The sequence below is a fragment of the Mustelus asterias genome, unplaced genomic scaffold (genome assembly GCF_964213995.1).
Source record: "Mustelus asterias unplaced genomic scaffold, sMusAst1.hap1.1 HAP1_SCAFFOLD_1409, whole genome shotgun sequence".
NCBI classification, from domain to species: domain Eukaryota; kingdom Metazoa; phylum Chordata; class Chondrichthyes; order Carcharhiniformes; family Triakidae; genus Mustelus; species Mustelus asterias.
Window position 1 is genome coordinate 63,504 of NW_027591354.1, and position 27,208 is coordinate 90,711.

Genomic DNA, 27,208 nt, shown 5'->3' on the forward strand with positions numbered 1-27,208 from the left:
CTGTATTTAATGATATTTTTTTCAGCACCCTCTTCCCTATAAACACCGACAAAATACTTATGAAATATTCTAACCTCGCCCTGTATCTCAGACTATATAATCCTCATTGCACCCAATATGCACTACGCTGCCTCTTATTACCCACTTACTATTTACATGATGGCAGAAGATTTTGGGTTCTCTTTTATGTTAACTGCTATTCTATTCCCATATTCTCTCCTTGCCAGTCTTATTTTCCGCTTCACTTCCTCCCTCAAATTATTGAATTTAGACTGATTCTGGTTTACAAATTCACCGGACATGCACCATACATCTTTTTTTCTGTTTCACCATATTCTTTATCTCCATCATCCAGGGAGCCCTGGCTTTGGTTCCCTGACTCTTCTTGCTGGAATGTACCTCGCTGTATCTGAAACATCTCCTCCTCAAAGTACATTCCTGGTTCTATTAGTTTTCCCATCTATCTTTGATTCCATTTTACCCTGTCTCGATCCCTCCTCATCCCAGTGAAATTGGACCTCTTCCAATTTGGAAGTTCTATTTTAGATTGTTCCTTGCTCTTCTCCTTACTGATCTAAAAGTTATATCATGATCACTGTTACCCCATCTGGACACTTGGCCAACCTCATTCCACAAAACCAGATCTAGCAATGCCTGCTTCCTAATTGGACTAAGGAAGTTGTACAGGAAATCCCCCCTTTCCCTTTAGTCATAACACAACCCCAGTCAATATTTGGGCAATTTGTCTCCCAGTAGCACCACTCTAGTTCTTGCATTTCTCTATGACTGCCCTTTAGATTTTCTTCTCTATCTCTCTCTCTCACTTTTTGGAGACCTATAGAATACCCCCAGTAGTGTGATATTCCCTCTCTGCTCTTCTCGTTCCAACACGACAACATCTTCTACAATCAATGCAGCCACCTCTCTTCCCTTTCAAAACAGTTTTGTATCAAGAATGTTAAACATCCAGTTCCTCATTTCTGAGCCACATTTCCATTGCTGCCACTATATCATATTCCCACCCGGCTATTTGTGCTTGCCATTCACCATCCTTTGTGTATTAATCAATGGTTTATAGCACAGGAGACCATTTGACCCGTCGTGTCTGGGCTGATTCTCCAAAGGAGTAATTCTCCAGGTGCCACTCCCGTCTTTTCCTCATAACCCTGCACATTTTTCCATTTTAGGTAATCATCTGTTTTCCCTCTTGAATGCCTCATTTGAACCTGCTCCAGCACACACTCAGGCAGCACATTCCAAATCTCCAGTTACCTTAGATCTGTGCCCTCTCAACCCTTTCACCAATGGGAACTGTTCTCCCAATCTACACTGACCAGACCCCCCATGATTTTGAATAACTCAATCAAAGCTCCTCTCAGCCTTCCCTTCTCAAAGGAAAACTGTCCTAACTGTTCTACTCTCTCTATAACTGAAGTTCCCCATCTCTGGAACCATTGTCATGAATCCTTTCCGCACTAATGGCTTTGTAACTTTCCTAAAGTGCAGCGCACAGAACTGGACACAATACTCTAGCTGAGGCCTAACTAGCATCATATACAAGTTCAACATAATCTCTTTGCATTTGTGTTCTACGACCCTATTAATAAAGCTTAGGGTACAACATGCTTTCAAATCTTTAAACTGAGTTTAGTGTGTGTTCAGACCTGGTCAGACTCGTTATCTCCAGAACTAATCACAATCATTAAAATGCAACACTCCTCCAGGGCTGAGCTTCTGCGAGGACATGGGAGAGGAAGATAATTCAAAGGAACTCCAGCATGGTTCAATTCTTTGCCAGGTGGAGCAATGAACAAAGAACAGTACAGCACAGGAACAGGCCCATCAACCCTGCACCGACACACAATGTCTTTCTAAACTAAAGACCTTTGGCCTCTATGCGCTCCGTATCGCTCTATTCCCTGCTTATTCACGTAACTGCCCTCATTGCTTCTTGGAAGTGCAGCAGAGAGGGAGAGATTCGCGAGAGGAGTGCTGCGGGTAAGCGGTTATTTTTTTAACTTACTTTTTCGCGGGTTTTTAAAAAAAAAATATCTAAACCCTTGTAGAGTATCCCACCCTCCCTCCTCCTCTAACCTAAAAAAAAAGACCCAGTGAGAGCAGGGCTTTGGAGAAAACAGGAGGAGGAAAGGTAAGTTTAAAATTTTCATTCACTTTTTTTTCCCTGTGTGTTTAAAGGGGCAATTATGAGTGTGAGGCCAGTATGTTGTTCCCAATGTAGGATGTGGGAGGTCCTGGAGGCTCCTAGCCTCCCGGACGACCATATCTGTGCTGGGTGTGTTGAGCTGCGATTCCTAAGGGACCATGTTAGGGAACTGGAATTGCAGCTCGAGGACCTTCGCCGGGTTAGGGATAGTGAGGAGGTCATTGACAGGAGCTATCGGCAGGTGGTCACACCGGGACCACGGGAGGAGGGTAACTGGGTAACAGTGAGGAAGGAGAAAGCTCGGTTGATGGTGAGCACCCCGGTGGATGTGCCCCTTAATAATAAGTACTCCTGTCTGAGTACTACTGGGGTGGACAGCCCACCTGGGGGAAGCAGCGGTGGCAGTGTCTCTGGAGCTGAGCCTGGCCCAGTAGTGCAAAAGGGTAAGGAAAGGAGGGTAGTGCTAACTGGGGACTCTACGGTGAGGGGGTCAGATAGGCGTTTTTGCGGACACAGACGGGACTCTCGGATGGTGGTTTGCCTCCCTGGTGCAGGGATCCGGGATGTCTCTGGTCGAGTCCCAGAAATCCTGAAGGGGGAGGGAGAGGAGCCGAAGGTCGTGATGCATATAGGTACTGCTGACATAGGTAGGAAGAGGGAAGGGGTCATGAAAAGAGAATATAGGGAGTTAGGTAGACAGCTGAGAAAGAGGAATGCAAAGGTAGTAATCTCGGGATTGCTGCCTGTGCCGCGGGAGAGTGAGAACAGGAATCGGTGGAGAATGAATGCGTGGCTGAGGGACTGGAGCAAGGGACAAGGATTTGGGTACTTGGATCATTGGGACCTCTTTAGGGGCAGGTGTGACCTGTTTAAAAAAGACGGGTGGCACTTGAATCCCAGGGGGACCAATATCCTGGCGGGAAGGTTGGCTAAGGCTACTGGAGAGACTTTAAACTAGAAAGGTTGGGGGGAGGGAATCGAAATGAGGGGACTGAGAGCGAGGAGGTTAGCTCGCAAATAGATAAGGAATGTAAACAGGGTAAGAGGGAGGTTAGACGAGTGATGGAGAAGGGAAGTGCTCAGGCTGAAGGTCTGAGATGTGTCTATTTTAATGCCAGGAGTGTAGTGAATAAAGTGGATGAGCTTAGAGCGTGGATTGCTGCTTCGAATTGTGATGTGGTGGCCATTACGGAGACTTGGATGTCTCAGGGACAGGACTGGGTGCTTCAGGTGCCGGGTTTTAGATGTTTCAGGAAGGACAGGGAGGGAGGCAAGAGAGGGGGGGGAGTGGCACTGTTGATCAGGGATAGTGTCACGGCTGTAGAGAAGGTGGACGCCGTGGAGGGATTGACTATGGAGTCTCTGTGGGTGGAGGTTAGGAACAGGAAGGGGTCGGTAACGTTGCTGGGTGTTTTCTATAGGCCGCCCAATAGTAACAGAGATGTTGAGGAGCAGATGGGGAAACAGATCCTGGAGAGATGTAGGAATAACAGAGTTGTCGTGATGGGAGATTTTAATTTCCCAAACATAGATTGGAATATCCCTAGGGCTAGGGGTTTGGATGGAGAGGAGTTTGTTAGGTGTGTCCAGGAGAGTTTCCTGACACAGTATGTGGATAAGCCTACTAGAGGAGAGGCTGTACTTGATCTGGTGCTGGCTAATGAACCTGGACAGGTGGAGGATCTCTCGGTGGGTGAGCATCTTGGGGATAGCGATCATAATTCTATCTCCTTCACGATAGCATTGGAAAGAGATAGGATCAGGCAGGCTAGGAAAGTGTTTCTCTGGAGTAAAGGGAAATACAGTGTCATCAGGGAGGAAATTAGACGGGTAAATTGGAAGGAGGCATTCTTGGGGAAAAGTACCGAAGGAAAGTGGAGGATTTTCAAGGAATGTTTGTCTGGAGCTCTGCATGACAACGTTCCGATGAGACAGGGGGGTGTTGGTAGGGTACGGGAACCGTGGTGCACGAAGGTTGTGATGAACCTGGTGAATAAGAAAAGAGAGGCGTACAGAAGGTTCAGAGAGCTAGGAGGTGTTAAGGATTTAGAGGAGTATACGCGATGTAGGAAGGAGCTTAAGAAGGAAATTAGGAGAGCGAGAAGGGGTCATGAGAAGGCCTTGGCGGGTAAGATTAAGGAGAATCCCAAGGCTTTCTACAAATATGTCAAGAGTAAAAGGATGAGATGTGAAGGCATAGGACCCTTAAAAGGTGAAGGGGGAAAAGTTTGTGCGGAACCGTTAGAAATGGCGGAGCTGCTTAATGAATACTTTACCTCGGTATTCACGGTGGAAAGGGATCTGGGTGGTTGCACTGCTGGTTTGCGGTGGACAGAAAGGATCGAGCATGTGGACATAAAGAAAGAGGATGTGTTGGAACTATTGAATGGCATCAAGGTTGGTAAGTCGCCGGGACCGGAGGGGATGTACCCCAGGTTACTGTGGGAGGCGAGGGAGGAGATTGCGGAGCCTTTCTGTGCTGTACTTTTCTATGTTCTATGTTCTTTGGCGATGATCTTTGCATCGTCGATGGAGACGGGAGAGGTTCCGGAGGATTGGAGGATTGCAGATGTGGTCCCTATATTCAAGAAAGGGAACAGGGACAGCCCGGGAAATTACCGACCAGTGAGTCTAACCTCAGTGGTTGGTAAGTTGATGGAGAGGATCCTGAGAGACAGGATTTATGATCATCTAGAGAAGTTTAGTATGATCAAAAGTAGTCAGCACGGCTTTGTCAAGGGCAGGTCGTGCCTTACGAGCCTGGTTGAGTTCTTTGAAAATGTGACCAAACACATTGACGAAGGAAGAGCGGTGGATGTGGTCTATATGGACTTCAGCAAGGCGTTCGATAAGGTCCCCCATGCAAGACTTCTTGAGAAAGTGAGAGGGCATGGGATCCAAGGGGCTGTTGCCTTGTGGATCCAGAACTGGCTTGCCTGCAGAAGGCAGAGAGTGGCTGTGGAGGGGTCTTTCTCTGCATGGAGGTCAGTGACCAGTGGAGTGCCCCAGGGATCTGTTCTGGGACCCTTGCTGTTTGTCATTTTCATAAATGACCTGGATGAGGAAGTGGAGGGATGGGTTGGTAAGTTTGCTGACGACACCAAGGTAGGTGGTGTTGTGGATAGTTTGGAGGGATGTCAGAAGTTGCAGCGAGACATAGATAGAATGCAAGACTGGGCGGAGAAGTGGCAGATGGACTTCAACCCGGATAAGTGTGTGGTGATCCATTTTGGCAGATCCAATGGGATGAAGCAGCAGTATAATATGAAGGGTACCATTCTTAGCAGTGTAGAGGATCAGAAGGACCTTGGGGTCCGGGTCCATAGGACTCTTAAATCGGCCTCGCAGGTGGAGGATGCGGTCAAGACGGCGTACTAGCCTTCATTAATCGAGGGATTGAGTTTAGGAGTCGGGAGATAATGCTGCAGCTTTATAGGACCCTGGTTAGACCCCACTTGGAGTACTGCGCGCAGTTCTGGTCACCTCATTACAGGAAAGATGTTGAAGCCATTGAAAGGGTGCAGAGGAGATTTACAAGGATGTTGCCTGGATTGGGGGGCATGCCTTATGAGGATAGGTTGAGGGAGCTTGGTCTCTTCTCCCTGGAGAGACGAAGGATGAGAGGTGACCTGATAGAGGTTTACAAGATGTTGAGAGGTCTGGATAGGGTAGACTCTCAGAGGCTATTTCCAAGGGCTGAAATGGTTGCTACGAGAGGACACAGGTTTAAGGTGCTGGGGGGTAGGTACAGAGGAGATGTCAGGGGTAAGTTTTTCACTCAGAGGGTGGTGGGTGAGTGGAATCGGCTGACGTCGGTGGTGGTGGAGGCAAACTCGTTGGGGTCTTTTAAGAGACTTCTGGATGAGTACATGGGATTTAATGGGATTGAGGGCTATAGATAGGCCTAGAGGTGGGGATGTGATCGGCGCAACTTGTGGGCCGAAGGGCCTGTTTGTGCTGTGGCTTTCTATGTTCTATGCCTCATAAACGTTGCTATTGTATCTGCTTCTACCCCCTCCTCTGGCAGCACATTCCAGGCACTTACCACCCTCTGTGTAAAAACACTTGCCTCTCATATCTCCTTTAAACTTTCCCCCTTTTGCCTTAAACTTATGTCCCCGAGTAATTCACTTTGGAAGAAATAATAGCAAATTGGATTATTATCTAAATGGAAAGAAATTACAACATGCTGCTGTGCAGAGGGACCTGGGGGTCCTTGTGCATGAGATGCAAAAAACCCAGTCTGCAGGTGCAACAGGTGATCAAGAAGGCAAATGGGATGTTGGCCTATATCGCATGGGGGATAGAATATAAAAGCAGAGATGTCTTGCTGCATCTGTACAGGGCATTGGTGAGGCCGCAGCTGGAATACTGTGTGCAGTATTGGTCCCCTTATTTGCGGAAGGATATATTGGCCTTGGAGGGAGTGCAGAGAAGGTTCACCAGGTTGATACCAGAGATGAGGAGTGTTGATTATGAGGAGAGACTGAGCAGATTGGGTTTGTATTCATTGGAATTTAGAAGGCTGAGGGGGGATCTTATAGAGACCTATAAGATAATGAAGGGGCTGGATAGGGTAGAGGTGGAGAGATTCTAGAACATAGAACATAGAACATTACAGCGCAGAACAGGCCCTTCGGCCCACGATGTTGCACCGACCAGTTAAAAAAAAAACTGTGACCCTCCAACCTAAACCAATTTCTTTTCGTCCATGAACCTATCTACGGATCTCTTAAACGCCCCCAAACTAGGCGCATTTACTACTGATGCTGGCAGGGCATTCCAATCCCTCACCACCCTCTGGGTAAAGAACCTACCCCTGACATCGGTTCTATAACTACCCCCCCTCAATTTAAAGCCATGCCCCCTCGTGCTGGATTTCTCCATCAGAGGAAAAAGGCTATCACTATCCACCCTATCTAAACCTCTAATCATCTTATATGTTTCAATAAGATCCCCTCTTAGCCGCCGCCTTTCCAGCGAAAACAATCCCAAATCCCTCAGCCTCTCCACATAGGATCTCCCCTCCATACCAGGCAACATCCTGGTAAACCTCCTCTGCACCCTCTCCAAAGCCTCCACATCCTTCCTGTAATGTGGGGACCAGAACTGCACACAGTACTCCAAGTGCGGCCGCACCAGAGTTGTGTACAGTTGCAACATAACGCTACGACTCCTAAATTCAATCCCCCTACCAATAAACGCCAAGACACCATATGCCTTCTTAACAACCTTATCTACTTGATTCCCAACTTTCAGGGATCTATGCACACATACACCTAGATCCCTCTGCTCCTCCACACTATTCAAAGTCCTCCCGTTAGCCCTATACTCAACACATCTGTTATTCCTACCAAAGTGAATTACCTCACACTTCTCCGCATTAAACTCCATCCGCCACCTCTCGGCCCAACTTTGCAACCTGTCTAAGTCTTCCTGCAAACTACGACACCCTTCCTCACTGTCTACCACACCACCGACTTTGGTGTCATCAGCAAATTTGCTAATCCACCCAACTATACCCTCATCCAGATCATTAATAAATATTACAAACAGCAGTGGCCCCAAAACAGATCCCTGAGGTACACCACTTGTAACCGCACTCCATGATGAATATTTACTATCAACCACCACCCTCTGTTTCCTATCCGCTAGCCAATTCCTGATCCAATTTCCTAGATCACCCCCAATCCCATACATCTGCATTTTCTGCAGAAGCCTACCATGGTGAACCTTATCAAACGCCTTACTAAAATCCATATATACCACGTCCACTGCCTTGCCCCCATCCACCTCCTTGGTCACTTTCTCAAAAAACTCAATAAGGTTAGTAAGGCACGACCTACCTGCCACAAAACCATGCTGACTATCACCTATCAATTCATTACTCTCCAAATAACTATAAATCCTATCCCTTATAATTTTTTCCAACATCTTGCCGACAACAGAAGTGAGACTCACCGGTCTATAATTCCCGGGGAAGTCTCTGTTCCCCTTCTTAAACAATGGGACAACATTCGCTAACCTCCAATCTTCTGGTACTATACCAGAGGCCAACGACGACCTGAAGATCAGAGCCAGAGGCTCTGCAATCACTTCTCTTGCCTCCCAGAGAATCCTTGGATAAATCCCATCCGGACCAGGGGATTTATCTATTTTCAGACCCTCCAGAATATCCTGCACATCCTCCTTATCAACTGTAATACTGTCTATTCTACTCCCTTGCAACCCAGTGTCCTCCTCAGCTATATTCATGTCCCCTTGCGTGAACACGGAAGAGAAATATTGGTTCAATGCTTCACCAATCTCCTCCGGTTCCACACATAACTTCCCTCTGCCATCTATAACTGGCCCTAAACTTGCCCTAACCAACCTTCTGTTCTTGACATACCTATAGAACGCCTTAGGATTCTCTTTAACCCTATTCTTTCCACTTAGAAAGGAAACTAGAACTAGAGGGCACAGCCTCAAAATAAAGGGGGGTCAGTTTAGGACAGAGTTGAGGAGGAACTTCTCTCAGAGGGTGGTGAATCTCTGGAATTCTCTGCCCACTGAAGTGGTGGAGGCTAACTCGTTGAATATGTTTAAATCACGGATAGATGGATTCCTGATCGGTAAGGGAATTAGGGGTTATGGGGATCAGGCGGGTAAGTGGAACTGATCCACTTCAGATCAGCCATGATCTTATTGAATGGCGGGGCAGGCTCGAGGGGCTAGATGGCCTACTCCTGCTCCTATTTCTTATGTTCTTATGTTCTAATTGACATTTCTACCCTGGGAAAAAGACTCCGACTATCCATGCCTCATAATTTTTTAACTTCTATCAGGTTGTCCCTCAGCCTCCGACGTTCAAGTGAAAACAAACCAATCTCTCCAGTATTTGAACTGAGTGGCTAGTTAGGTTTTTCAGAGAGCATTTGAGAGTCACGCTATGAGTCTGGAGTCACATGCAGGCCAGACCAGGTATGGATGTCAGATTTCCTTCCCTGAAGGATATTTGTGAACCAGATATGCTTTTGTAACAATTGACAATGGTTACACAGCCATCATTAGACTTTTAATTCCAGATTTTTATTCAATTTACATTTCACCATCTGCTGTGGTGTGATTTGAACTCAGGTCCCCAGAGCATTACCCTGGGTCTTTGGATTACTAGTCCAGTGACAATACCACTACGCCACCGCCTCACCTTTGTAATAAACAAACCTTGGTCTTAGACTACAGTTCCGCTATTTCACACATCACTATCAGGAGAATAGCCTTGAACTGCCTGCAAATTTCTCCCACTCTTCTTTTAAAAAGTACTCTCAAAGCCCATTTTTCGGACTATTTCCTCCAATTCTTTTCTTCACACCTAATCATTTTCAATAGCCTTCTCTTGGGGCGTTCAAAAAGGAGAACTGGAAAAATATGATAAATGCAAGTTGTTTTGCTGTTATCACAAGCTGAAACTCTCTGCATGGTCAAATAGCTTCACACAAAATGGGCACCTGGGCTGCATACAAATGTGGGATTGCATCTCAACACTTGTCATCAAGGAAGGAAATTAGGAGAGCCAGAAGGGGTCACGAGAAGGCCCTGGCAGGTAGGATTAAGGAGAACCCTAAGGCGTTCTATAAATATGTGAAGAGTAAAAGGATGAGACGTGACAGAATAGGGCCTATAAAAAGTGACGGTGGGAAAATCTGTACGGAACCAGTAGAAATGGCAGAGGTGCTCAATGAGTATTTTGCCTCGGTTTTCACAGAGGAGAAGGACCTGCGTGGATGTACTGCGGGCGTGCGGTGGACTGAAAGGATTGAGTATGTGGACTTTAAGAAAGAGGTTGTGCTGGAATCTTTGAATGGCATCAAGATAGATAAGTCGATAGATAGATAACCCTAACCCTAAGGCGATGATCTTTGTGTCGTCGATAGAGACGGGAGAGGTGCTGGAGGATTGGAGGATTGCGGATGTGGTTCCTATTTTCAAGAAGGGGAATAGGGATAGCCCAGGTAATTACCGACCGGTGAGTCTAACCTCAGTGGTTGGTAAACTGATGGAGAAGATCCTGAGGGACAGGATATATGAGCATTTAGAGAGGTTTAGTATGCTCAAGAATACTCAGCATGGCTTTGTCAAGGGCAGATTGTGCCTTACGAGCCTGGTGGAGTTCTTCGAAAATGTGACTAAACACATTGACAAAGGGAAGGCGGTAGATGTGGTTTATATGGATTTTAGCAAGGCGTTCGATAAGGTCCCCCATGCAAGGCTTCGAGAAAAAGTGAGAGGGCATGGGATCCAAGGGGCTGCTGCCCGGTGGATCCAGAACTGGCTTGCCCAAAGGAGGCAGAGAGTGGGTATAGATGGGTCTTTTTCTAAATGGAGGTCAGTCACCAGTGGTGTGCCCCAGGGATCTGTTCTGGGACCCTTGCTGTTTGTCATTTTCATAAATGACCTGGATGAGGAAGCGGAGGGATGGGTTGGTAAGTTCGCCGACGACACGAAGGTTGGTGGAGTTGTGGATAGTCTGGAGGGATGTCAGAAGTTACAGAGGGACATAGATAGGATGCAAGACTGGGCGGAGAAGTGGCAGATGGACTTCAACCCAGATAAATGTGTAGTGGTCCATTTTGGTAGGACAAATGGGATGAAGGAGTACAATATAAAGGGAAAGACTCTTAGTACTGTAGAGGATCAGAAGGACCTTGGGGTCCGGGTCCATAGGACTCTGAAATCGGCCCCACAGGTGGAGGAGGTGGTTAAGAAGGCGTATGGTGTGCTGGCCTTTATCAGTTGAGGGATTGAGTTTAGGAGTCCGGGGATAATGATGCAGCTATATAAGACCCTCGTCAGACCCCACTTGGAGTACTGTGCTCAGCTCTGGTCGCCTCACTATAGGAAGGACATGGAAAAGATTGAAAGGGTGCAGAGGAGATTTACAAGGATGTTGCCTGGATTGAGTGGCATGCCTTATGAGGATAGGCCGAGGGAGCTCGGTCTTTTCTCCTTGGAGAGATGCAGGATGAGAGGAGACCTAATAGAGGTGTATAAGATGTCGAGAGGCACAGATCAGGTGGACTCTCAGAGGCTTTTTCCCAGGGTGGAAATGTCTGCTACGAGAGGACACAGGTTTAAGGTGCTGGGGGGTAGATACAGGGGAGATGTTAGGGGTAAGTTTTTCACACAGAGGGTGGTGGGCGAGTGTAATCGGCTGCCGTCAGGGGTGGTGGAGGTGAACTCAATAGGGTCTTTTAAGAGACTCCTGGATGAGTACATGGAGCTTAATAGGATGGAGGGTTATAGGTAGGTCTAGAAGGTAGGGATGTGTTCAGCACAACTTGTGGGCCGAAAGGCCTGTTTGTGCTGTAGTTTTTCTATGTTTTCTATGTTTCTATCAAGTAGGGAAGACATCAGAAATGCACAAACTGAATATTTAAACAGGGACCAAATATTGAGATTGAAAGAAATTCCTGAGAAGAATCTCCACAAGATATAAAAACATACCAGTGAATAGATGAGGGAACTTGATGGGTAAAATAACAGCTTCCTTCAAGGCTTCCTTTGCTACCTCCAGTCCTGCAACATCATTCCATCGCACATTGGGCTTCTCCATCACAATAGCACCTATAATAGAATAAGAATGCTAACAGTGGTTTGTCTTTGATCAACGCAAGCACAATGGGACAAAGGGCCTTTTTCTATGCTGTATACTTCTGTGACTTTAATGGAAGTACAACAAAGTCCTAAACACTCTACATTGGAAAGGTTCAACACATTTTTAAAATACGAGTATATAGTTAGCCAAGTTACAGTCTCAACAAGGCCCTCAAAAGCGCAATGCTGTGCTTTTGTTTCAGGCACAACCCTCTCAGCAACTGAGATGACTTTGAGATTGTGCATTAAACATTTAGGAATCTACAATCAAACTCCTTGAAGGAAACTAGTGTTGAAATTGCAGGGGCCCTGGCAGATATATTTAAAATGTCGGTATCCACGGGTGAGGTGCCGGATGATTGGAGGATAGCTCATGTTGTTCCGTTGTTTAAAAAAGGCTCAAAAAGTAATGCGGGAAATTATAGGCCGGTAAGTTTGACGTCAGTAGTAGGTAAATTATTGGAAGGAGTATTAAGAGATAGGATCTACAAATATTTGGATAGACAGGGACTTATTAGGGAGAGTCAACATGGCTTTGTGCGTGGTAGGTCATGTTTAACCAATCTATTAGAGTTTTTCGAGGAGGTTACCAGGAAAGTGGATGAAGGGAAGGCAGTGGATGTTGTCTACATGGACTTCAGTAAGGCCTTTGACAAGGTCCCGCATGGGAGGTTAGTCAGGAAGGGTCAGTCGCTAGGTATACATGGAGAGGTAGTAAATTGGATTAGACATTGGCTCAATGGAAGAACAGTAAGAAGTTTAACAACACCAGGTTAAAGTCCAACAGGTTTATTTGGTAGCAAAAGCCACACAAGCTTTCGAGGCTCTGAGCCCCTTCTTCACAAGCCTCGAAAGCTTGTGTGGCTTTTGCTACCAAATAAACCTGTTGGACTTTAACCTGGTGTTGTTAAACTTCTTACTGTGTTTACCCCAGTCCAACGCCGGCATCTCCACATCAATGGAAGAAGCCAGAGAGTGGTTGTGGAGGATTGCTTCTCTGAGTGGAGACCTGTGACTAGTGGTGTGCCGCAGGGATCGGTGTTGGGTCCATTGTTGTTTGTCATCTATATCAATGATCTGGATGATAATGTGGTAAATTGGATCAGCAAGTTTGCTGATGATACAAAGATTGGAGGTGTAGTGGACAGTGAGGAAGGTTTTCAAAGCTTGCAGAGGGATTTGGACCAGATAGAAAAATGGGCTGAAAAATGGCAGATGGAGTTTAATGCAGACAAGTGTGAGGTATTGCACTTTGGAAGGACAAACCAAGGTAGAACATACAAGGTAAATGAAGAGTGCAGTAGAACAGAGGGATCTGGGAATACAGATACATAATTCCCTAAAAGTGGCGTCACAGGTAGATAGGGTCGTAAAGAGCACTTTTGGTACATTGGCCTTTATAAATCAAAGTATTGAGTATAAGAGTTGGAATGTTATGGTGAGGTTGTATAAGACATTGGTGAGGCCGAATTTAGAGTATTGTGTGCAGTTTTGGTCACCTAATTACAGGAAGGATATTAATAAGGTTGAAAGAGTGCAGAGATGGTTTACAAGGATGTTGCCAGGACTTGAGAAACTGAGTTACAGAGAAAGGTTGAATAGGTTAGGACTTTATTCCCTGGAGCGTAGAAGAATGAGGGGAGATTTGTATAAAATTATGATGGGTATAGATAAGAGTGAATGCAAGCAGGCTTTTTCCATTGAGGCTAGGGGAGAAAATAACTAGAGGACATGGGTTAAAGGTGAGGAGGGAAAAGTTTAAAGGGAATATTAGGGGGGACTTCTTCACACAGAGAGTGGTGGGAGTTTGGAATGAGCTGCCAGATGAGGTGGTGAATGCGGGCTCACTTTTAACATTTAAGAAAAACTTGGATAGGTACATGGATGAGAGGGGTGTGGAGGGATATGGTCCAGGTGCAGGTCAGTGGGACTAAGCACAAAAATGGTTCAGCACAGGCAAGAAGGGCCAAAAGGCCTGTTTCTGTGCTGTAATGTTCTATGGATCTATGATCTTGAATAGGATTAGCAAATGGGTACAATGCTTAAGAGAGCCAATCAAAGACTTTATGCTCCAAATCGTCCCAAGAATCTCAAACTGACCAATTCACTATGTTAAAAGTTGCATAAGACTCATTGTTGAATACGCAGTGCCGCTTTGGAATGCTTAACTTATCAAAGAGCATGTGAATAAGCTTGAAAACAATCAGAAACAAGCATAGAAACTGATCCTAGGTAATATGTATTAAAGATATTCTGACACAAACATTGAATATGTCCTTTGCTGAAAGACAGAAAAAACATTAATCTGTGTTTCAGTAGAAAACTCTTGGAACCCACCTCCCAAAGCCAGTCCCTAATCACAGCCACACAAAAGTAAATATAAAATTAAAGGAGAAAAAACTCCATTCTCTCAGAATCCCTCAGTGCAGAAGAGGTCCTTAGTTCCATCGAGTCTGCACCGACACACAAGAACAACCTCACCTACCTAATCCCATTTACCAACACTTGGCCCATAGCATTGAATGTAATGATGTGTCATTTGCTCATCCAGATACTTTTTAAAGGATGTGAGGAACCGCCTCCATCACCCTGCCAGGCAGCGCATTCCAAACCACCACCACCGCGCTCTGGATAAAAAAGCTTTTTCTCACATCCCCCTAACCCTCCTGCCCTTCAACTTGAACTTGTGCTCCCTCATGACTAAGGAGAACAGCTGCTCCCTATCTATCCTGTTCTCAGTCCACAGCAGATGCCATCTCCCTGGAACACCTAGATAACAAGGCATTTATGTCAGACTCCTATTTATTGACTACAACTCAGCCTTCAACACCATGCACGGATCAGCTGACGGGGGTATTCGCAGACATCTTCAACCTCTCTTAAAAACAATGAGGTCCCTATCTGCTTCAAGAAGACGACCATCACCCCGGTACCTAAGAAAAACCAAGCAGTGTGCCTTAATGACTATCAGCCGGTGGCTCTGACATCCATCATTATGAAGTGCTTCTAAAGGTTAGTCATGGCATGAATCAATTCCAGCCTCCCAGACTACCTGGATCCACTACAGTTTGCCTACCGCTGCAACAGGTCCACAGCAGATGCCATCACCTTGGCCCTACACTCAACCCTGGAACACCTAGATAACAAGGGCACCTATGTCAGACTCCTATTTATTGACTACAGCTCAGCCTTCAACACCATTATTCCCACGAAGCTCATCTCCAAACTCTGTGGCCTGGATCTCAACATCTCCCTCTGCGACTGGATCCTGAACTTCCTAACTCACAGACCACAATCAATAAGGATAGGCAACAACACCTCCTCCACGATCATCCTCAACACCGGTGCCTCACAAGGCTGTGTTCTCAGCCCCCTACTATACTCCTTGTGCACCTATGACTGTGGCCAAATTCCCCTCCAATTCGATTTTCAAGTTTGCTGATGACACCACTGTAGTGGGTCGGATCTCAAACAATGACGAGACAGAGTACAGGAATGAGATAGAGAATCTGGTGAACTAGTGCGACAACAATAATCTCTCCCTCAATGTCAACAAAACGAAGGAGATTGTCATCGACTTCAGGAAGCATAAAGGAGAACATGCCCCTGCCTACATCAACAGGGACGAAGTAGAAAGGGTTGAGAGCTTCAGGTTTTTAGGTGTCCAGATCACCAACAACTTGCCGACACTGTAGTTAAGAAAGCCCATAACGCCTCTACTTTCTCAGAAGACTAAGGAAATTTGGCATGTCAGCTACGACTCTCACCAACTTTTATAGATGCACCATGGAAAACATTCTTTCTGATTGTATGACAGCTTGGTATGGCTCCTGCTCTGCCCAAGACTGCAAGGAACTACAAAAGGTTGTGAATGCTGTGGACCTGTTGCGGCGGTAGGCAAACTGTAGTGGATCCAGGTAGTCTGGGAGGCTGGAATTGATTCGTGCCATGACTAACCTTTCGAAGCACTTCATAATGATGGATGTCAGAGCCACCGGCCGCTGCTTGGTTTTTCTTAGGTGCCAGGATGCTGGTCATCTTCTTGAAGCAGATAAGGACCTCAGATTGATGTAAAGAGGTTGAAGATATCTGCGAATACCTCCGCCAGCTGATCCGCACAGGATCTGAGTGCACGTCCGGGTATCCCACCCGGGCCAGTTGCTTTCTGTGGGTTGACCTTCAAGAAAGCTGCTCTGACATCTGCAATGGTGACCCCAGATACAGGTTGATCCAGGGCTTCCAGGGTGGAGGAAATGCTCTCGCTGACCTCTTGCTCAAAATGGGCGTAGAATGCATTGAGCTCATCAGGGAGGGGTGCGTTGGAGCCGGCGATTTTACATGCCTTCATTTTGTAGCCTGTTGTGTCTTGCAGACCTTGCCATAGTCGGCGAGTGTCGGTGTGGCTAGCCTGGGACTCTACCTTAGTCCGGTATTGCCTTTTGGCATCTTTGATGGATCTCCTTAGATTGTATCTGGCTTTCTTGTAAACGTTAGTGTCGCCTGACTTGAACGCCTCAGACCTGGACTTCAGCAAGCAGTGGATATCCCTTTTCATCCATGGTTTCCGGTTGGGGAACACGCGGATTTGCTTCTTTGGCACACAGTCTTCTACACACTTACCAATGAAGTCAGTTACTGCAGTGGCGTACTCGTTCAGGTTGGTCGCAGAGTTTTTAAATACTGACCAGTCCACTAACTCCAAGCAGCCCGTAGGAGATCATCCGATTCCTCTGACCAACACTGCACGACTCTCTTTGATGGATTCTCCCGCTTCAGGAGAATCCGCTCCAATAATTTCCCTATCACTGACGCAAGGCTCACCGGCCTGTAATTACCTGGATTATTCTTGCTACCCTTCTTAAACAAAGGAACAACATTGGCTATTCTCCAATCCTCTGGGACCTGCCCAGTAGCCAGTGAGGATACAAAGATTTCTCTCAAGGCCCCAGTAATTTCCCCCCTTGCCTCTCTCAGTATTCTGGGATATATCCCATCAGGCCCTGGGGTCTTGTCTACCTTAATGTTTCTCAAGAAACCCAATAGCTCATCCTTTTTGATCTCAACATGACTCAAACTATCTACACACCCTTTCCCCAGACTCATCATCCACCAAGTCCTTCTCTTTGGTGAATACTGACGCAAAGTACTCATTTAATACCGCGCCCATTTCCTCTGGTTCCATGCATAGATTCCCTCCCTTGTCCTTGAGTGGGCCAACCCTCGTGCTCTTTATATATGTATAAAAAGCCTTGGGATTTTCCTTAATCCGGCTGGCCAATGATTTTCGTGACCCCTTTTAGCCCTCCTTACTCCTCGCTTAAGTTTCTTCCTACTTTCCTTGTATTCCACACTTGCTTCGTGCATTCCCAGCCTCCTAGCTTTGACAAATGCTTCCTTTTTCTCTTTGACTAGGCTCATAATATCTCTCGTTATCCAAGGTTCCCAAAACTTCCCATACTTATTCTTCATCTTTACCGGAATATGCCGGTCCTGAATCCCTATCAACTTAGACTTGAAAGCCACCCACATGCCAGATGTTGATTTGCCCTCAAACATCTGCCCCCAATCTACCTTCTTCAGTTCCTGTTTAATATTGTTGTAATTAGCCTTCCCCCAGTTTAGCACTTTAACTTGAGGACTACACTTTTCTTTATCCATCAGTACCTTAACGTTTACTGAATTGTGGTCACTGTTCCCGAACTGCTCCCCGACTGAAACGTCAACCATCTGGCCAGGGTCATTCCCCAATGCCAGGTCCAGTATGGCCCCTTCCCTAGTTGAACTATCTGTTCCTGCATTGTATCTTGTAGATGGTACCCACGGCTACCACGTTTGTCAGTGGTGAAGGGAGTGAATGTGTGTGGAAGGTGTGCCAAACAAGCATTCTGCTTTGCCCTAGATGGAGTCAAACCTCTTGAGCCTTGTTGGAGCTGCACCCAACTCGGGCATACAAACAAGCCCACAGACTTACAGAATCCTCTTAGCCTGGCTTCCACCCTGCTCCCAGAACCTTTTTAAAAAGTGAAACCAAGTTCTCCTTTCTTAACATACAAATACAGAAACACAAATTAGTCTTAAAATTTAACACCTACAGACACAAACAACATAACTATCTCTATTTCCTAACAGATTTGTCAGGCTGCTAGCCAAGCACCAAATCCTGGATGAGTCGCTGTTTTCAGTCTCTGCCACAAATTCCATTCCCTCGCATCCTCGCACTGACCACTGTCTGAAGCTAAACCAAACTCAAAACTGTTCAAATCCTTGGCACCCTATATGGCCCTGAGCTAAGCTTCTGGCTACATATTCTTTCCATCATTAAGACCACTCCTGCTACCACATAATGTCACCCACACTTCAGCTTGTTTGCTGCTGGAACTGTGATCTGTACTTTCCAAACTTGACTACAGCAATTTTCTGCTGATTAGTCTCTCAGCTTGCATCATCCATAATCTTCAAATGGACTTTAGCAAGGCCTTTGACAAGGTAGCACATGGTAGGTCGTTGCATAAGGTTAAATCTCATGGGATCCAGGGTGAGGTGTCAAATGGACATATAATTGGCTTGATGACAGCAGTGTCAGTAATCCTAGTACCAGACAGATCAGCCAAAAGCGGAGCAGAGAGCAAGGGAAGTCCAGATTAAACTGCATTTATTTCAATGCAAGAGGCCTGACGGGTAAGGCAGGGCATGGATGGGTACATGGGACTGGCATATTATAGCAATTACTGAAACATGGCTAAGGGAAGGACAGGACTGGCAGCTCAATGTTCCAGGGTACAGATGCTATAGAAAGAACAGAAGGTGAGAGAGGAGGGGGAGTTGCATTTTTGATTAAGGAAAACATCACGGCCGTACTGAGAGGGGATATATCCAAGGGTTCGGCCACTGAATCTATATGGGTAGAACTGAGAAATAAGAAGGGGGAAATCACTTTGATAAGGTTGTACTATAGGCGCCTAAATAGTCAGAGGTAAATTGAGGGGCAAATATGTAAAGAGATTACAGATAACTCCAAGAAAAATAGGGTGGTAATAGTAGGAGATTTTAACTTTCCCAACATTGACTGGGACAGCCAGTTTGGAGGGTTGGATGGAGAGAAATTTGTTGAGTGTATCCAGGAGGAATTTCTCATTCAGTATGTGGATGGCCCGACTAGAGAGGGGGCAAAACTTGACCTCCTCTTGGGGAATAAGGAAGGGCAGGTGACAGAAGTTAGTGAGGGACTCCTTTGAGAACGATAATTCTATTAGTTTTACGATAGCTATGGTCGGGCCCAAAAGTTAAAATTCTAAATTGGGGCATGGCCAATTTTGATGGTATCAGACAGGAACTTTTGAAAGTTAATTGGGGGAGTCTGTGGGAAGGCCAAGGGACGTCTGGTAAGTGGGAAGCTTCATAAGTGTGTTAACCAGGGTTCAGGGTAAGCACATTCCTCTTAGAGTGAAGGGCAAGGCTGGTAGAAGTAGGGAACCCTGGATGACTCGGGATATTGAGGCCCTGGTCAAGAAGATCAAGGAGGCACATGACATGCATAGGCAGCTGGGATCAAGTGAATTCCTTGAAGAATATAAGGGGTTTAGGAGTAGAGTTAAGAGGGAAATCAGGAGGGCAAAAAGGGGACATGAGACTGTTTTGGCAGATAAGGCAAAGAATCCCAAGAGCTTCTACAAATACATAAGGCGGCACGGTAGCACAGTGGTTAGCACTGCTGCTTTACAGCTCCAGGGACCCGGGTTCGATTCCTGGCTTTTGTCACTGTGTGCAGTTTGCACATTCTCCTCGTGTCTGCGTGGGTTTCCTCCGGGTGCTCCGGTTTCCTCCCACAGTCCAAAGATGTGCGGGTTAGGTTGATTGGCCATGCTAAAATTGCCCTTAGCGTCCTGAGATGCATAGGTTAGAGGGATTAGTGGGTAAATATAGAACATAGAAAGCCACAGCACAAACAGGCCCTTCGGCCCACAGGTTGCGCCGATCACATCCCCACCTCTAGGCCTATCTATAGCCCTCAATCCCATTAAATCCCATGTACTCATCCAGAAGTCTCTTAAAAGACCCCAACGAGTTTGCCTCCACCACCACCGACGTCAGCCGATTCCACTCACCCACCACCCTCTGAGTGAAAAACTTACCCCTGACATCTCCTCTGTACCTACCCCCCAGCACCTTAAACCTGTGTCCTCTCGTAGCAACCATTTCAGCCCTTGGAAATAGCCTCTGAGAGTCTACCCTATCCAGACCTCTCAACATCTTGTAAACCTCTATCAGGTCACCTCTCATCCTTCGTCTCTCCAGGGAGAAGAGACCAAGCTCCCTCAACCTATCCTCATAAGGCATGCCCCCCAATCCAGGCAACATCCTTGTAAATCTCCTCTGCACCCTTTCAATGGCTTCAACATCTTTCCTGTAATGAGGTGACCAGAACTGCGCGCAGTACTCCAAGTGGGGTCTAACCAGGGTCCTATAAAGCTGCAGCATTATCTCCCGACTCCTAAACTCAATCCCTCGATTAATGAAGGCCAGTACGCCGTACGCCTTCTTGACCGCATCCTCCACCTGCGAGGCCGATTTAAGAGTCCTATGGACCCGGACCCCAAGGTCCTTCTGATCCTCTACACTGCTAAGAATGGTACCCTTCATATTATATTGCTGCTTCATCCCATTGGATCTGCCAAAATGGATCACCACACACTTATCCGGGTTGAAGTCCATCTGCCACTTCTCCGCCCAGTCTTGCATTCTATCTATGTCTCGCTGCAACTTCTGACATCCCTCCAAACTATCCACAACACCACCTACCTTGGTGTCGTCAGCAAACTTACCAACCCATCCCTCCACTTCCTCATCCAGGTCATTTATGAAAATGACAAACAGCAAGGGTCCCAGAACAGATCCCTGGGGCACTCCACTGGTCACTGACCGCCATGCAGAGAAAGACCCCTCCACAGCCACTCTCTGCCTTCTGCAGGCAAGCCAGTTCTGGATCCACAAGGCAACAGCCCCTTGGATCCCATGCCCTCTCACTTTCTCAAGAAGTCTTGCATGGGGGACCTTATCGAACGCCTTGCTGAAGTCCATATAGACCACATCCAAATATGTCGGGATATAGGGGTAGGGTCCGGGTGGGATTGTGGTCGGTGCAGACTCGATGGGCCGAATGGCCTCTTTCTGTACTGTAGGGTTTCTATGATTTCTATAAAGGGCAAAAGAGTAACAAGGGGGAGAGTAGGGCCTCTTAAGGATCAACAAGGTCATCTATGTGTGGATCCACAAGAGATGGGCGAGATCCCAAATGAATATTTCTCATCAGTATTTACTGTTGAGAAAAGCATGGATGTTAGGGAACTTGGGGAAATAAATAGTGACGTCTTTGAGAATACATATTACAGAGGAGGTGGTGCTGGAAGTCTTAAAGCGCATTAAGGTAGATAAATACCCCGGAGCTGATGACGTGTATCCCAGGACATTGTGGGAGGCTAGGAGGAAATTGGGGATCCCTAGCAGAGATATTTGAGTCATCGTTAGTCACAGGTGAGGTGCCTAAAGATTGGAGGCTGGCAAATGTTTAAAAAGGGCTGCAGGAAAAAGCCTGGGAACTACAGGCCCGTGAGCCTCACATCTGTGGTGGGTAAGTTGTTGGAAGGTATTTTGAGAGTCAGGATCTACAGGCATTTAGAGATGCAAGGACTGATTAGGGACAGTCAGCATGGCTTTGAGAGTGGAAAATCATGTCTCACAAATTTGATTGAGTTTTTGAAGGGGTAACCAAGAAGGTAGATGAGGGCAGTGCAGTTGATGTTGTCTACATGGACTTTAGCAAGGCCTTTGACAAGGTGCCACATGGTAGTTGTTGCATAAGGTTAAATCACACAGGATCCAGGGTGAGGTAGCTAAATGGATACAAAATTGGCTTGATGACAAAAGCCAGAGGGTGGTTGTAGAGTGTCATTTTTCAAACTGGAGACCTGTGACCAATGGTGTGCCTCAAGGATCAGTACTGTTATTTGTCATTTATATTAATGATGAGAATATAGGAGGCATGGTTAGTAAGTTTGCAGATGACACAAAGATTGGTGGCATAGTGAAGAAGGTTATCTAGGATTGCAACGGGATCTTGATCAATTGGGCCAGTGGGCTGACGAATGGCAGATGGAGTTTAATTTAGATAAATGCAAGGTGATGCATTTTGGTAGATCGAATCAGGGCAGGACTTACTCAGTTAATGGTAGGGCGTTTGAGAGAGCTATAGAACAAAGATCTAGGGGTACAGGTTCATAGCTCCTTGAAAGTGGAGTCACAGGATGACAGAGTGCTGAAGGCGGCAATTGGCATGCTTAGTTTCATTGGTCAGGACATTGAATACAGGAGTTGGAACGTCTTGTTGAAGTTGTACAAGACATTGGTACAACCACACTTGGAATACTGTGTGCAGTTCTGGTCACCCTGTTATACAAAGGATATTATTAAACTAGAAAGAGTGCAGAAAACATTTACTAAGATGCTCCCGGGACTTGATGGTTTGAGTTACAAGGAGAGGCTGGATAGACTGGGACTTTTTTCTCTGCAGCTTAGGAGGTTTAGGGGTGATCCTATAGAGGTCTATAAAATAATGAGGGGCATAGATCAGCTAGATAGTCAATATCTTTTACCAAAGGTAGGAGAGTCTAAAACTAGAGGGGACAGGTTTAAGGTGAGAGGGGAGAGTTACAACAGAGGGTGGTGAGTGTCTGGAACAAACTGCCAGACGTAGTGGTAGAGGCGGGTACAACTTTGTCTTTTAAAAAGTATATAGACAGTTACATGAGTAAGATGGCTATCGATGGGCCAAGCACGGGCAATTGGGACTAGTTTAGTCATTTAAAAAAAAGGGCGGCATGGACAATTTGTGCCAAAAGGCCTGTTTCCATGCTGTAAACCTCTATGACTCTATGTGCCCTGTTTTACCATTTTACTTCTAAGTGTTGGACAGACTTGAAACTGGGAGTGTTTCAGATCCAACGTTTAGACCCGTTCTCAGGCGTCCCCCTAAGCACTCTACCTGAAAAAATAGCAGTGATTCTGAGTCGTGCTGCCGGAGCTTGTGGGTGGGGCTTATCGCACCCAAAACATTGCAGCTCCGATCGGAGCCTTCAACTGCGCATGCGCAGTAAAAAATAGAAAAACGCTCCCCTGCCACATCGCTCCCACATGCCTCCCCCTAGCCCCTAGACATCGCCCCACTCCACAACATAAATGACCCCCTTATCCCCCCAACCAAACCGATCGTAGCCACCTGCGCCCCATCGATCGCACACTGAGTGGCAGCAGGCCGCCCCCCCCACCCTTCTTTCCCCCCCCACCCTTCTTTCCCCCCCACCGATCGCACGCAGAGTGGCAGCAGGCTCCCCCCCCCCACCGATCTGAGTCAGAGAGCCGCTGGAAGCTCTGAACTTACCTCCTCAGAAGCTGCAGCACCCGAATTGGACCTTTGCAGACCATGTCAGTTTCATGCCAAATCTGATAGCAGTGGCAAAGGGGGAAGTGCCCATAAGTTTGGGCGTGCAGCCCATTAAGTCAATTTAAATGCATGCATCTGGACGGCAGCCATTGGTAAAGGGGGAATGGGTGTGGAAGCGGGCGCGGATTGCGCTACTCGCCTCAGGCTCGACTTTACCAAATGTTTGCGCCCAAAAACGAATGCAACCTGATGGTAAAATCGGGCCCTATGACTCTAAACTATCCCAAATTCTGCTGCCCATATCCTAAACCTCACTAAGTCCTACTTACCCACAACCTCGGCGTTCACTGACCAAAATCCACTCCTGCAATGCCTCCAATTTAAAATTTTCCTCCACATGTTGAAATCCTTGACACATGGCTCATGTCTACTGTGATGCTTATGTGCTCCACATGGTCTCACTTACCCATCAGCTGCTCCTGTAGTTTCTTCTTCTCTGGATTCTCTCCTTCACTGTCACTGTCGCTCCTGGGAGAGAAATTAAAACACAAATTGGAGCAACTCCACAAAGGACAAAAATGCAGGAAAAAAGGGACAAGCGCTTGCACAATACATCTCATTGTTTATCGCAATCATTTTAATTTTCACTTCCCCGTAATGTCTTCCAATAATCCCTTACCCTTGGGGAAAAATCCCACAACTTCCATTTTTACTCCCAACTAACTCTCTTAACTTGTGGTCACTCCCCATCCACTTCAGGCAAACAGGTGTCCCCTCCTCCCCCCCAGCAATCCATGTCTGCATCCCCATCTCTCCCAACACGGATTGGCCATGCTAAATTGCCGCTTAGTGTCAGAGGGACTAGCTAAAGTAAATACATGGGGGATTGTGGTCGGTGCAGACTCGATGGGCCAAATGCCCTCCTTCTGCACTGTTGGATTCTATGGTTCTATTACACATGCTGCCCAAGCCTTCCCTCCCGAGAAAATACTTGCTTGCCACTCTTCCCCTAATGGTAATGCATGCGACTATTCCTCCTATCAGCCACGCATGTGCCCACAATCCGTTTTTCTCCCCAAATCAGCAGCCCCCATCCATACCCCTTGTCATTTTGTTGTGTTTCTTTCACTGGCTTCTTGCCACGTTTCTCTTTGTTTTTTAAATATTCCTTCAGTTTTTCTGCTCTGTCCAGGTACTGAACACACTTGGCTCGGATACTCTCCTTTGCCTTCTCTCCATGAGCCTCATCTGCAATGAAAACAGTGGAATATCTTCATTACAGTATCCCTCAGGTGGGGAACTGCCTCCAGCATCTCAGGAAAGGGTCATTCTTACAGGCCTGCATGTACAGGTGACATCACAAGGGCATTATTCCACAATACCCAGTAGTTCCCAGTGGATATCCACTGACAGATCAGCAATGTGAACAATCTTTGTGCAAGGGGAGGTGATAGTCTAGCGATAATACCACTAGGCTATTAATCCAGAAACTCAGCGAATGTTCTGGGGACCCGGGTTCGACTCCCACCACGGCAGATGGTGGAATTTGAATTCAATTAAAAATGGCTGGAACTAAGAATCTACTGATGACCATGAAACCATTGCCGGTTGTCAGAAAAACCCATCTGATTCACTAATGTCACTCAGGGAAGGAAATCTGCCGTCCTTACCTAGTCTAGCATACATGTGACTCCAGAGCCACAGCAATGGGGTTGACTCTCAACTGCCCTCCAAGGGCAACTCGGGATGGGCAATAAATGCTGGCCAGCCAACGATGCCCATGTCCCACAAATGATTTTTTTTTAAAAAGAGCACAGACTGCGAGTATCATCAGACTGACCACCAGTTGGAGAGGGTGGTGGGGGGGGACTTCAATCTGATCTTACACACTCTCATATCAATGTAGAGCATTCAGGAGTAGCAAGCTGAATCTTGCTTCCTTAATCCAGGTGTCTGAACACCAGTCAGGAGCAAGAACCTTAGTTCTTTTCACCGCTCGCAAACCCATGAGTCTGAATAACAAGGAGCAGGAACCCTGGCTGATTTTTCTCTCTCTCGAACATGAGAGTCTTAACAGCAAGGAAGAGCAGAAACCCTGACTGATTCTTTGTGCTCTCGAATCCTGATGCTGAGGTCCAATGTAATGCCTACTGCTGCCCAATCTGAGACCTATTAATCCCACACAAGTCAAATATTACACTTGAACTATGTGAGGGACAGTGGTACTACAATTCGTGTAAACTCCGTCAAAACTGGAACTCTCTTCCCAACAGCATTGTGGTGCACCTTTACCAGATGGACTGCAGCAATTCAAGGCAGTGGTGCACCACCACCTTTTAAAGAGCAACCAGGAATGCATGCAAATGCTGATCTTGCTCGCGACATTCACAGGTCATGAAATATTAAAAGATATCCAAAGAACAAGAGCTCAAATTCCACCACTGGCAGTTCGAGAATCTGAATTCAGTCAGAAAAAAAAATAAAAAGCCGGTAACCCAAATGGTTCACTAATGTCCTTGAAAATGGAGAAGTCTCACATTTAATAGCATGCAGGAAATACTCCACTGCATGTTGATACAGCCTCAATGCCTCTTCATAATTCTTTGCCTTGTCCTCTTCTGTGGCTTTAGTTACAAGGTCAATCGCTTTCTGAAATGGTTAAAAATAAGACAAATGAATGTCCAATTCCCACCCTAAAAAGCAGAAATATCAATCAGTACTATCCAGACCATTTTCATTTTACCTGTTGTATTGCTCCATCATTTGCCTTATAGATAGATCTTCCACTCTCTGAATTAGTATCCGCCATGTACTATAGTATTTAGGCACAGCCTAACTGGCCTGAGGAAGTTGTGTGGCTTTGTATAAAATGATGCACTGATACGGGTGGACTCTTAGAGGCTTTTTCCCAGGGTGGAAATGGCTGCTATGAGAGGACACAGGTTTAGGGTGCTGGGGGGGTAGGTACAGGGGAGATGTTAGGGATAAGTTTTTCACACAGAGGGTGGTGGGCGAGTGGAATCGGCTGCCGTCAGTGGTGGTGGAGGCAAACTCAATAGGGTCTTTTAAGAGACTCCTGGATGAGTACATGGAGCTTAATAGGATGGAGGGTTATAGGTAGGTCTAGAAGGTAGGGACGTGTTCGGCACAACTTGTGGGGCCGAAGGGCCTGTTTGTGCTGTAGGTTTTCTATGTTTCTATGATACTTGGGTCAGCAAAACAATTAAATAGTTTTCACATTTCAAGACGCATAAATCTCTTTGCTCACCCAAGGGGTGGTGGGTGTCTGGAACCCACTGCCAACGGAGGTGATGGAGGCAGGCACATCAGCAAGATGTATCTTGCTCGACATATGAAAGGGAGGCAAACAGAGGGATAGAAATTGCGTATTGGCGCAGGCTTGATGGGTCAAAGCACCTGCTCCTGTGCTGTACTGTTCTTTGTATGCTCCTAATCTTTGTCATAAAAGAAAATATTCCAATTTGTCGTTTTTGAATGCATAGCGCATGATCTCACATTGAATTCCAACTGCCACAGTTAAGTCTGCTCCCCATGTCCCTTACTATCTTCTTGCTCCCATCAACATAACTTACAGCCAGTGTCCAATTAGTGTCATCTGAAAACTTGGATATATAAAATCCTATTCAATCAAGTCATTGATATTTGGTGAAAAACTGAGGCCAAGTTTAGATTCCCAGGAAATACCACTGCCACATCCTAAAAATCAGATCAAATTCTTTAATGTGCAATCTACAACAGAGCATCCAAAATCACACACAATATTCTAGACAACTTTGTATAATCAATTGTAAAAACTTAATTCCCTCAAACATCTTTTCCTACCTTTATCTAAAGCACATTAGAGATATGAAGATGGATTTGAGAAAAAAACTTGCAGCCAACATAAAGGGGGATCCAATAGTCTTCTATTGGCATCTAAGTGGTAAAAGGAGTAGTGGTAAAAGGGTAAA

The 27,208-nt window shown here is 46.2% G+C and overlaps 1 protein-coding gene across 1 annotated transcript in view; it reads right to left on the reverse strand.

Annotated features, from left to right (window-relative positions):
* LOC144488248 (vacuolar protein sorting-associated protein 4A) overlaps nt 1-26,647 on the reverse strand; it is a 65,653-nt gene extending 39,006 nt beyond the window's left edge. Inside the window, exons 1-4 of the mRNA XM_078206283.1 lie at nt 25,775-26,647; nt 24,338-24,485; nt 23,704-23,765; nt 11,651-11,770 (exon numbers count right to left, since the gene is read on the reverse strand). Coding sequence (XP_078062409.1) covers nt 11,651-11,770; nt 23,704-23,707 — 124 coding nt within the window. The 5' untranslated portion in view covers nt 23,708-23,765; nt 24,338-24,485; nt 25,775-26,647. The remainder of the gene's footprint in view (nt 1-11,650; nt 11,771-23,703; nt 23,766-24,337; nt 24,486-25,774) is intronic.
* Nucleotides 26,648-27,208: the final 561 nt, after the last annotated feature.